General features: G+C 43.8%; 1 protein-coding gene across 1 annotated transcript in view; it reads right to left on the bottom strand.

Moving 5' to 3' along the window:
- Window positions 1–346: 346 nt before the first annotated feature.
- Window positions 347–12,865, bottom strand: part of skila (SKI-like proto-oncogene a) — a 33,264-nt gene continuing 20,745 nt past the window's right edge. The window contains 6 exon segments of the mRNA XM_026148880.1: window positions 347–4,766; window positions 5,806–6,036; window positions 6,691–6,954; window positions 6,957–7,069; window positions 10,214–10,356; window positions 12,309–12,397. Coding sequence (XP_026004665.1) covers window positions 4,524–4,766; window positions 5,806–6,036; window positions 6,691–6,954; window positions 6,957–7,069; window positions 10,214–10,356; window positions 12,309–12,397 — 1,083 coding nt within the window. The 3' untranslated portion in view covers window positions 347–4,523.

Below are 12,865 nucleotides of genomic sequence, written 5' to 3'. Positions count from 1 at the left end.
TTCAGTCCTTTTCTAAATATACTGTCATGAACTTTAACATGTGAACTGAGGCCTGTAGAGCCTGACATATAGCTCTTGGGTGATTTGCACAATCTGACCTTGGGGTGAATTTGCTGAGATGTCCACATATGAATGATGGACTTGTCTGGCCTTATAACCCTCTTTTTTCCTTGGCACTGAGTTAACACACTGACCTGCTTTTACAGAAGAGCTCAGAGTTACTGCTGATCAGTTAATCAAGTGGATCTGATTATCAGCACCGGACTGTTATGTGTAAGGATGTACAGGACCATAAATGTTGGTGAGCTCTATACTTAAAGGCGGTCTAGAAAAAAGACATGACGGATTTTGACACTACAGAACTTTACTTGAATTTGATCCAAGTTCATTGTCTATACAGGGTTTTATTTACAAGATCTGAAATCAGGAAAGGGCAAAAACAGAAAAAAACCAAAAAAAACAAACACTAGATACAACTGAGGTATTAGCTAAAAGCATTTACAGGTATGTAATCTTTCTAGTAAATATCTATGATGATAAACAGAGATGCAGTGTCTTCTGCTTAAAAAACATCTTTTTTTTAATATATATATCACAACATGAGGTAGGAGAACAGTGTCTCAATTCATGCAAGAACAAAAGTCTCATCACACTGTAGTATTGGCAACATAGTATGCAATGGTCATACACAGACACTGTTTCATGTTTCAGAACAGCATCAAGGGGGGGGAGAGTTGTCTTTTTTCCATCTATAACAGGATGTGTATCAACGAAATCAGGGTATTCTTTTTAGTGACCGGCCATCAGTGTGATCAGCTCTACTTAAAAGGCTAATTACAGCCTGAAGAAAAGAAAAGAGAAAACAAAGAAATCACACACCCAACTACAAATCAAACCACCTTCAAACACTTCAAAGGTCAACTTGTAGCCATTTACAAGTTCTCGTCACATAGGCGAATGGTTATGCAAATCTTGCATTCAAATCTGTTCATGTGGTAAATAAAACACAGCTACCTCCACTTTTTTTTTTACTTTTTTTTTTTTTTAAGTCAGTTGGGCAAAGTTCACACCTGTAAAAACTGTACAAACTAGATCCAAGTTCTCATAACACAGCAAAATGCAAAAAGGCCCAGCACGCCCCATTATTCTTTAGTCCTTTTTTTAAATCATTGTGATGTGGTTTAAAAAAGTTAAACAGCGCCCCCATGTGTATAAAATGCAAACTACTCAGAAAGTACAGACCTCCCTTAGATATCTGCTTGTGTGTTGAATTTTTAATATATATATATATATATATATATATATATTTATTTTTATATATGTATTGATATATTTTTCAGCTGAAGAGGTAATTAAGTGAATAAAAACTAATACTGATTATATTCTAAGTGAGAAATGACGAGGATAATATATGATCTTAAATCAGGACACAATCGCACGTCCAGAGCTACATGAGCAAGTTTCTCCTGTTTCCCTTTTCAAAGCTGCTGTGCTTCAGTCAGACATTGGAGGCCCGCCCACAGACACACACACACACATTCCAAACAAATTAGGCTACAGGTTATACTCTTCATGATCTGACTCTGACTTTATATTCAGCTAGCCTCTGATCCACTCGCGATATAAAACTTGCACACGTTCAATATTCATGCATATGAGCCAACTCAATCTGTGTGTCATGTGCAGGGAAATCTTTTTCTCTTTTTTTGTACATTAAACAGACCGATAGTGGCCCACAGATACAAAAAGTAAAGGGGCAGTAAACCATGCAAAGAAAAGAAAAGAAAAGTTTTCATTTTATCCACAAAGCATTTTCAATTTTGCTCAGAGGAGACAGAAGGGAGGAAAACAGCTTACATTACACAGTAAACAGTCCATTATGATGAAATCCACAAAAAAGTATTTCCATCAGTTCATAAAGAAGGGAGGGGAGTGTGTAACAAAGTAATATTTTCCTATTTTTTGCTGTTGTCCTGCATCGCATCTCAGTAAACCACGTGTTCCACTCCCCCACATCCACACAAAGTCAAGTTCTCACATCAGTTTTCATGAAGAAAGCAAAAAAGAAAAAGAAACAAACACTGGGGCTGACTGAAGCCTCGGTTCTGATCCAAATATTATAACCTTTTAAGATTATTTATTTATAAGAACAGTTAATATATTAATGACTACTGTATTTACAAAGTGAATATAAATCTTTTAGTTAATACGTTAAATATTTTCTTTCATAATTTCAATAAAGGTTTAAATGGAACAACAGTAGAGTGTACATTTGTGGCATGGGGGTTGATTTTTACTGGTTTGTGCACCTGCACCTGCTTTTCTGACTGTCAACAAACCACAACTGCCCGCTTCTTCAGCTCTGTCATCGTAAAGGGAAGCTGTGTGAGAAAACAGGATGGAGCACAGTGGAATGTCTATCAATTTGCATTAATGGCAGATGCATTAAGAAAAAAAAGAAAAAAAAAAGCTCAGAGTTTAACCCAGGCAAACCACCTCCCACACCCCCCCACACACGATTATTTACACACACACACACACACGCACAAGCTCGCTCGCTTAACCGGGATCTTCTTAGTGGCAATAAAAAGCTCCTTTGCCTGGCAACTGACACAAAAGTTTTCTCTTCCTCTGGCTGGACGTCTGTAAGCTCTCCTGGGCTCTGACAAAAAAAACAAAACAAAAAAAGCAAAAACAAAAAAACGCTGCACACCCCCAGCTGATCTCACACAGGAGGTGGATGCACGGGCTGTGTGAGCGAGTGACTGTGGGAGAGGGGGCAGAGAGGGAGGCGCTGGCTGGGAGATCCTGTACAGTCTGGCTCGGGGGTGGGCAGAGGGCCTCAGACAACGGCAGCTGCCCCCGATTCTGACGGCACAAAAAAAAAAAAAAAAAGAAAAAGAAAGAAAAAAAGCCTCCTTCGGTACCGCCGGCAAACGGGCCACCCAGCCTGCCGCAAGGGGTGAGGTGGGGGGAGAGTGCGCTAGTCTTCTGGGCCCTCAATTCTTCCCGCTCTTCCTCTCCCTGCCTGCCCGGTCCTGTTTGTTCAGTCAGGCAGAATAACGGAAAGCAGGACCCAAACCACCCTGGACTAACTGCCTTCACCTGCGACCCACTTCTCACATGCGAGCAGGGTGGGGATACAACGGTCTGCTAACAATAAAGAAGCCTGAAAGCAGAGGGGCAGACTACAACTTTGATCATCTACTGGGAACTCTGGGGCCATTGTTCTGCATGAATGCCTGCACTGCACCGACGCGATCGAGTGTGTGCAGGCACGTAAGGATGTCGCATGAAGTATAGTAACACGGCACAGCTACCACGCGTGAGGGCTCTGCCTTTCTTCTTTCGGCTCGGCTCGGCCCCCATGTCCAGACGCATTCCTTTCCCAGAGGGATCTGAAGGGAGGGGGGGGGGGGGGGGGGGGGGGGCACAAGGAGTGCACAACACTTCTTCAAGCCGAGCCTGAAACAGCAGTGTTTCCTTTCCATCTTGAAGATAGACAGGCTAGAGGTGAAAAAATAAAAACATAAAAATACACAGTGTTAAGGAGTTTCCGAGCAGAGGACAATGGAAGGTGTGCGCTCTTCAGAGGAGATGCGGGGCAACTGGCGGTTCATCTAGCAGACTGTTTGGTCTACATCAGGAGAGCCCAGGTGGCCCAGCAGAGGAGAAAACCAGTCTGTCGCTAGGAGCAGCTGTAGTGCAGGAAACACTACTCCCTAGCTAGCTACCTTGTAGAGATCACACCCAAAAACACTCATTTCAAGTTCAGCATCACTATTGGCATATTTTCATTAAGTCCATTTTTTTTCTTTTTTCTTTTTTTGTACAGTAAAGGTCTTTGTCCCCCATAAAGACTTGATGTTTTCGCATGTTACACAATGTAATAAAATGTCCGTGCAGTTTCCTGCGGTCGCTGGTACTTGGGCTTTACATACAGAAAGACAGAGTAGGGGCACGGGTCAGGCGGCGCCATGTGTTCGGGAGTGCTGGCTGCTGTGCCAGGTAGTAGCGTGATGTGACGTCCTCAAGGAGGAGCGAATCTGTATCCGAAATCTCAAAGTCAAAGTCATTATTAGCTCCAGAAACCAGTAAGCAGGAAGGGAGGGTCGTAGAATATGGATTGGAGAACAGGGAGGGTTGGGGTGGGTTATAGTGAAGGATTGAGTTGGTCTTCAGTGGACCAGTCTTCAGTCTGTGAAGCAGCTATTTGTTCAGTAAAAACTATAAATTAAACCCAACATACATGCCCAAAAACCTTTAAATACTGTTTAAAGAGAGGGAAGTGAAAATTTAAAAAAAAAAAAAATTTTTTTCCTTTTTTAAATGATCATTGAATTACAAAAACAAAAGTCAATCCTACACTAAGCAAAAGGGGAGCGTAATGCACAACTTCAAATCAGCCTGAGGAGACGTGATGCTCCTTTCAGCTTTGGGCTGATCTTTTTGTGTCTGTACACTTGGCGGGTGATGAGGAAAGGAATGAGGGGGGGGAGGGAAGGCGCCCGGAGGGGCGGCAGTTACTTTTGGCCAGCCGCTGGGGCCTCTGAGCAGGGTGGGGAGTGGGCGTTAGGGGGTCCGGTGGAGGGAGTAGGAGGAGGAGAGGGGCTGCCTCCCATCGTGCCAGACTGGGCCATCTGCTGCTTCAGTTGGGCAATCGTGCGCTCCAGCTTCTCGCGCGCCTCCCGCTCCATGCGCAGCTCCTCCTGCAGCTCCTGCCGGTCAGCCTCCGCCCGCTCCAGCCTCTGACGCAGGTCGGACAACTGAAAGGAGACACAGAGACGAGCCACATTACTCTCACACATTTCCACATCTAATAGTAATCTGTCAACAGTCTTCATTTCAGATTTTTCTTAGCAGGCCCGCAACTGTTCATTCCTCTGCAAACTACTTTGGTCGTAAATATTTAAAGAAATGTTCCCAACAAATAATTAACTAAAGCCCAACATGACATCATCAAATTGCTGTGGCTTGTTCCAGCAACAGGCCAAAAAAAAAACAGTAAAATCCTCATAATCAGGCAGGTGTTAACCATCAAAAACAAACCAACAGAGACCCTGCATTTAGACACATAGTTGGCTCAGAGGCTTTTACAACACACACTGCAAAGTGGTGCAGACAGAATAACTACTGTTGTGTTTTGAGAGCTCTTAAACCATCAGTCAGAGTAACCATTTATTGTATTTTTCCCCTTTTAGCAGTAAACAAAGAAATGTGCACCAAACCTTTAAAAAAAAAACAAAAAAAACCCCCATGTTGAACTCTCAGAGCCACACAGAAATGTGCACACCCGTTCTCTTAACAAAGGGACAGCTTGATGCCAAAGGCAGGAGATGGAAGAGCTCAGGCCGATGTAACAGAGATTAAGATTAGGTCTACTGAAACCCAAACAGACGTCTGAGTATGTGCTCCGCACAGACTCACACAGCATCACAGTAAATTCTTTCTATTTGACTGCTACGTTTAATAAGTGCAGCTCCAAATAATTTTACCTAAAGACCTGATTTAATCATGACTCTAGTAACTACAGATCCAAAGATAAATGTTTGTACATACATGCTGATGAAAATGAAAAGAGAACTAATTGTAAATGCTTAGCGAGCTCAACTTTAATATTAATATGCAGAGTGCTGTGTTAAAGTGTGCTTTGTTTCAGTCCCACTGGAGCTTTTCAATCTTAATGTCTTTAAGATAAAAACGCCATATGTTAAGTGATGCAAGCCGGTGAACACACTTTATGTCACGGAGATTCACTCTGATGCAAAAGTCTGTGCATGCATGTGTTCCCCTGTAAGCCCGTACCTGTGCTGTGTAGTGGGCCTCTTGCTGGCGCTGCGCCCCTGGCTCGCAGGCGCAGGCCTGCTGTCGGAGCTGCTCCAGACGGGTTTCCAGCTCCAGCTGCTCCTGGCGGGCCTGGCCGAGCTGCCGTGCCTGCTCGCTGTGCACCGCCTCCAGCTCGCTGCGCAGCTCATGCTGCTCGGCGCTCAGCTCCCGTAGCCTCGCTGCTTCGCCTCCACGCAAAGTCTCCAGCTCCTGGGGGCACAAAGAAAAAGTCACATTTCAGTGACTCCTGCAAATGGTAAATAGACCGATTCGCATATATAGTCTTTCTATCTAATATTCACACTCTGATGAAATTTGGGGGTCCAGGATCTTGCAAGGATACTTTAACATGCAGGCTAGAGCACCCAGCAACCTTCCGACTACTACCTGCTCTACCGCCACATTACAGAAGCTCCACAAGGAGGCTGTTTGCTTCAGTTTGCTTACATTTTATTTCATCAGACATTTTGTCACCAATACTCTTTAATGGTGGCATCTCATTTTAGATTACAAATGCAATTTTCCCCAAATCCCATTAGTGGAGAACATAATTCAACTGTAGATGCGAATGTCACCATAATCTAGTTCAACTCAGTTTCCATGCATCCAAACTGAAATTAAACCCAGGGCTTTAATAATACGCTAAACGAGTGAAACACTGATTTATATTAACTGTTCTGCTGACTTGTGTTAAAAACTGGTGGAACAATCTGATACTGACACGTTCCACGTGATGGGAGGAAGTAATAGAGGGGGTTAGTGGAAGGTGAAGATCACCTCCACATCAAGGACACTTCTAATGGGCGGAAACAGTTATCGGCTCGTTGATCTCGGCCTCGTTTATCTTTCCGACCACCGACTCACCATTTCCAGCTGCAGCTGCTTGTGCAGGGTGGAGTTGAGCTTCTCCTGCTGCCTGCTGTACATCTGCATGATCTCCACAACAATCCTGTCCTTGTCGTCCTCCAGCCCCCCCACCGTCGCCACAACGCCGCTCGTGGCAGAGCTCACGTCCTTAGCTGCTACATCCGTTACCGATGACAACAGCGACGCAGGAGGAGGACGGGGAAGAGGGGTGTGGGCGGTGATGTGGGTGGCTTTCTTGTAGCCTGGGCTGCTGGGTTTGGCATCTCCATGGAAACTGCCTGGGTTTGGCATTCCCTCTCAGTGGCCGAGTCAGCAGCAGCACATTGGGATTTGGCCTCCCCGGCACCAGCAGCGACAGCAGGCGACGCGTGAAGATCTGAGGAAGGAGGGAGATGAAGAAGATGAAGAAAGAAGTTAAAAAGAAAAAGAAGAAGAAGAATGGTGGGTGAAAGACAGGAAGTGCGAGCCGTGCTAATGCACACTGCCACCCGCGCTTAGTAACACCCTCGCACAACCTCATAAACGCCTGCAATTCTTCCTCAGCACCAGTGCACTCACACAGCGCACAAGTATGGCTCGGCAACAGCTGACGAACCAAACACTCGCCCACAAATTTTCTGTGTGTTTGCCCTCAGACGCACGCAGAATAGAGAGGAATAAAGGGCCATGTGTGGGAGCCGTGCTGCTCTGCGTGGGCTCCTCCACTGTTCAAACCCTGGCTTGTTCCCTCGCTGCGGCCTGGGAGGAGGAGCATCATGGGAAACAGTGGGTAGGGTGGTAATCTCTGGCAGTATCGTAATTTAATTTGATTCCAATCGCTTAAATGAGAAGGAGAAGACTAGTTTCATCTCTAGTTCAGTTCCAGCTGACCTGGTTTTAATGTGGGTGACTGGCTAATAAAAAGGTTAGAATTATTTAAGCACCTCTCTGACAGCTTCCTGTGAGACAACTGTGACGTGACAATGTAATTTGAAATATAACTTGTTTCATAATGACTAAAATTGATATGTATGTGAGAGCTGGAGAGATGTAGAAAAAAAAGAATCAGGTGTTGGGCATCTCTGGATGTTTAGTGCCCAATGTCTCTTTAGCCACTATGTAGGCTAATAAGAAATAGAACTTGGAGGAAAATATGCTATCAAGTGTAAAGTCATCAAAATGAATTAAAAAACAAAAAGCACCAAGAAGCTATAAAGCTCAACAGTGATGCTTAATGTGTTTTCAAATGTGATGTGTGAGTTTCAGAATTTCCACAGCACCGGTGCTTAACGATTCTCTTACATTTTTGATTCTGTGGAGTTAGAAATTCATTTTTTTGAATCTCCCTCAGGCTTGGTGATAGAAACAAAGACTTGCTGTACTTCCAAATTCGTTTGCACTTCATTTATCCACTGAGGTCAAGGTTGTTCATTTGTGGAGTTCTCGCAAAACAAAACAGTGTTTTTAAGGTGGAATTTTTAAAAAAGCAGCCTCTCTGCAGTAATCTTACGATCCCATAAGCCACGAGGAGACTTAACACAAAGGCACAGACTACAGATAGAGTTGTTTTCTTTGCCCAACAACACTTGCGGAAAGTGCCCTAGTGTGCTGCTCTGCTGGGCTTAGCTTCACTCACAAAATACAAGATACAAGATCCAACTGGCACAGTGACACACAAAAACACAAGTGCACAAATGTAGGTTAGGTATGGCAGTGTATTTGAACCATAAGCTCGCAGACAGACAAAAATGATGATGAAGAAGCAGGTGGGGAACAAGAAGAAGATAATGATGAAGAAGGCGAAATGGTGAATGGTGACAAAGACATCAGGAGAACAGAGGGTAATGATCATGCAGCATGTGCGTGACAGGAAACGGGATGCTCTGTACACAGCATGTTGGACCCAGAGAGGACAATCATTTACTGACTCAAACTGGCTAGTGCATGTGTGTGCCTGCACACACACCCAGATCCATGCTCTGAAGTGCACAAATAACAGGCGTGAGTCATTTGGTGGTAGATCAAAAGGAAATAAACAGAGGAGAGAGAGAGACAACCACAAAAGGAAGAGTGAACAGCACAGATATAACAGGGGGAGGAAGGCATTAAATGAGGGGAGAAAATGTTTAAAAAAAGAAAATGATGAAGGGGTAGAAGGCTTGAGATGAAAGAGGCAGAAGAAGGAAGTGCAGGAGCAAACGGAGAACCCGCTCAGAGAGGAGGATGTGGCGACAGCTGATGGGAAGAGAAAGAGGGAGGAGAGACGGACTGGTCGGAGAAGAAAAGAGGAAAATGCCTGAGAGGAATGAAAGAGAGGGAGGGCGACAGCTTGGCAGTCAGACGTGGTGAAATAATGGCATACAGAGAGCATTCCTGTGATTCATCCTCTCTCTCTCTCTCTCTCTCTGTATAGACGTAGATTATATAAAAATATACAGTACACACACATCTCATTAATGCAGGAAAAACATGAACGCATACACATGAAAACACACACGAGGAGGTCATGGCCGTTTCCACCCCGCCAACACCGAGGTGTCCCCTGAGATACCACAGATGCATCTCTAAATAAAAGCTGAACTGCCAATTTGTCACATGACACTGCACAGCTGTGAATATGGCTCAGTTTTAGGGCAATTTTGATGACACAAAAATGTTTGAAAACTACTGGAATAACCAAATATCGTTCGTACTGAGTGTTTGTGGAAAGCGTTTATACGAGCTCTAGTTTGACAATTTTCAGCTAGAAAATAGTGGAACACAACTTTGTCAGAGATCACACTCCATGTAAATGTTTTTTTTGTCTTGTTATAGCCAAAAAATATGCACTGTTAAAACAGTCTGAATGTGTGTGTGTCTCCAGTCAGTTTTATGCTTTTTAATTAGTCAAACTCCAAGTAACTTTCCATCTTCATGTCTGACACCGTTAATTAAAGAAAGACAATCTGTGTACAGAAACTCTTCCTCTACCTGCCCACTCACGCTGGGTTCTGCAGCTAGACTCAGTGTCTCTGCAGATGTGCAGCTCTTATTAACTGCTGGAGATCTAAGGCCTGTTATTAAATGGATAAACTGGAAGCAATTTCCTGCCTTTTGGCCCATTATCGGCTCTGCCATTTTCAGCTTTTCACTTGAACATAATTACAGAGCGTCAGCTGTTGCTTTTAATTTCACAAGAAGGTCAAGTAAGACAGGGTATGATCTTATTTGTTGTTCTATTTGGCTGATTTGTATGGTTTCCAAAAAGCATGATGAAGTCAGATTATCTTGGCAGCTTTGTGTCGGAGGAAGTCACATCATCTCTGATCAGATTTTTCTTCTCGTTTACACGACAACAAACATGTTCCTGCTCTGCTTATCCAACATCAAATCCCTCAGGCAGAAGGCAACAATAACATGGTCACTGATTTATTTCTAATCCTAATTTGAAGACCAGATTGTGTGTTTAAGTGGTTATAGCATGTATGTTGAGCCATTAAAAAGCTTTACACGCGTCTTTGCTGGTTAATAATTCAGCTCTGCTGGGTGTATTATTACTGACCCATTGGCGGCTCGTCGTGGCCCAGCACTCTGCGACTGTAGTGGTGTTTGAGCAGTGCGCTCAGCATCTCGGGGCTCATCTCTGCCTCCCTTCGCAGTGACACATTGGGAGCCACCATCTTATCATATGTGTACATGTAGTAACTGGAAGAAACAAAAAGAGAAGGCATTTAAGCACTCAAATAAACATCATCTAATTTTGAATCAATTCACAATTTTCTTCATTAACACCAACATTTGTCTGGTTTCTAAATATGTAAGGACTGAATTAAGCATCTGTTCTTTGCCCTTTTATTCTAGGCATACAGGAACTAGCGCCACCTTTTACATAATCTTGTGTTTGAAGCGATGATCGTACCAACAAATTATTGACTCGGCAGCTACTTTAACTAATGTGGCGTTTGCTCTAGCCCAAAGTAAATGGACGCTGGGAAGGCTGCAGGAAAAAAAAAAAATCTCTGCCACATGTTTACAGGATCTCAGCCTAAACACATCTTTTGCATATCACAAATGTTCAAGTAGTGGATGCAACTGGGAGAAAGAGAGATTGTGCTGTGAGATACTCCCAGGCCACTAAACCAACACTGTTTCATGATGGTGTGAAGGGAAGTTAAAGAGAGGGAGAAAAAGAAAGGAGGAGAAGAGAGGAGCTTTGAACCCCTCCCCCATCAGCAGCCCCCTCCAGACAGGGCTGAGGCTGGAACAGTGAACTAGGGTAAGAATGGCAGCTCAGTGGGACTCTGTGCTTCGTTTTCTTCCAGAGCAGACACACAACGCTTGGTCTGTCTGCTCGCCTGAATGAAAACCACTCCTCTACATGAAACGGCTCAGAAGCAACTGAATAATGTAAGCCTGGCTTGTATGTGACAAGTGTAGCACTAATGGATGTTTGCGGCGATCCAGATTCGACTTTAAGTGCTGCGGATGTCTGGCACGACATCCAACTGTTAGGGCGCTGCATTATTACCAACTCTGGGATGCAAAAGACACACTGCAAACTGGTCTTGACTGGTTTGTACGTGTAGCAATCGTGTGATGCTGACAGGTGACCAGAGCTATAATCCCTCCAATTTGTCTGGCCTGGAGTCTGCAGGCCTCCACGCAGTCAGTAAGTCACAGGCAGTCACATGTAGCTATGGCTTTAATCTGGGTCAGATTACTGTGAGCCACATCTAAACAAGAGCTGGTGTCCCCTGGGGATGGAGAGACGGTGGGAGATGCAGAGGGCTTGGAAACGAAATGAGGAAGGAGCGAGTGAGGGAGAGGAGGAGGAGGAGACGAGGGAGTGCAGTCACAAGAAATTAAAAGAAGAGGAAGAAACCGAAGCCAACACAAAACTTAAAAACATACACCTATAATATCTGGCAAGGAGAGTCTTATCTCTTCTCCGTGTTTTTACAGATAACACCAGGCCATCTGGCACAGATTCAGGTATCGATAAGTCCTTAAATAACTGCAGCTTTTAATTTTGTCTAGCACAACCAACTAAAACCATCTTTAAAGTGAATACCACTCGTCTCCTTCAGCAAGATTTAATAGAGTTCTCTACACTGGAAAAATAAAACAATGTGAGGGGCAACAACTGCTTCATTCATTGATTATGCAAGTTAATATTCATAATTTCAGACATTTCAGATTTTTGAACAAAGTCCAAAAATTTTTCTAATAACCAGAAAACTCTTCACACATGTTGATTTCCTGCTTTTCTTTTTTTTTTATATGAAAACACACAGAATATGTTTATTTATGCAGCACACAGTTTTAAAGGCAGCCTGCTGTAGGCTATTAAATTTTCAAAGATGAAACAAATAATCAAGGGAAGAATCTTCTTCATCTTGCTACATCTCTAAAACCACCAAATAAAAGTGGCACTAAGTTTGAGATGGTTAATTAATGCTGTTTATTAACAGGAAAATATTGTGATAATCATCATTTATTAAACCAGAATACCACACGCTCTCTGCTTTTCGACTCCGCTTTATATCTTTGTTGGAGAAATTTGATCTCTTTGGTGCAGTGGAGATCAGAAATATGATAGTTACAAGCCTCAAAGCTTTTACTGGAATAACTGACTTAGGGTTAATAAGGTGTAGTACCTGGGATGGACCAGGGTGGGGTGTCCTGGCTCCTCCTTAATTTCTGAGAAAAGCCGGTTGAACACAAGAGTCGGTGGAGATGCTTTTCCCTGTTGGAAACGCAAACAAATAGATAAATGTGGCACAAAACAAAAAAACAAACAAAAACAAAACTGCACATCTTCCATCCTCATATATTGATTGGTGAACAGCCTTCACAGCGCATTAGATAAATTATTACAAAAGCAATCAGATGCATGAACGTGCACACACACACACACACACACACACACAAATACGTGGAGAAAGACAGCGGAAGGAGAAAGAAATGTGCTGCACGTGGCGCTCTTGGAGCCATAATATAGTTAATATGCATGCATACATGTGAAAGGGGGATCATCCATCAGGCATCAGTTGAGACACTGGGCACGTTAGCGGGGGAGGGGGCGAGGAGCAGAGCAGCTTGGTACAACAGAGGAGAAGCATGCCGCTATGAATGAGTGAGCAGGGGGTGTGTCTATCAGTGGGGGGGGGGGGGGGGGGGGGTACCTGAGCGTGGAGGAAGGGGGAGGAAAGGA

The sequence above is a fragment of the Astatotilapia calliptera genome, chromosome 18, assembly GCF_900246225.1.
Source record: "Astatotilapia calliptera chromosome 18, fAstCal1.2, whole genome shotgun sequence".
NCBI classification, from domain to species: Eukaryota; Metazoa; Chordata; class Actinopteri; order Cichliformes; family Cichlidae; genus Astatotilapia; species Astatotilapia calliptera.
Note: the sequence above shows the minus strand (reverse complement) of the source record. Positions and strands in the feature narration are given on the sequence as shown.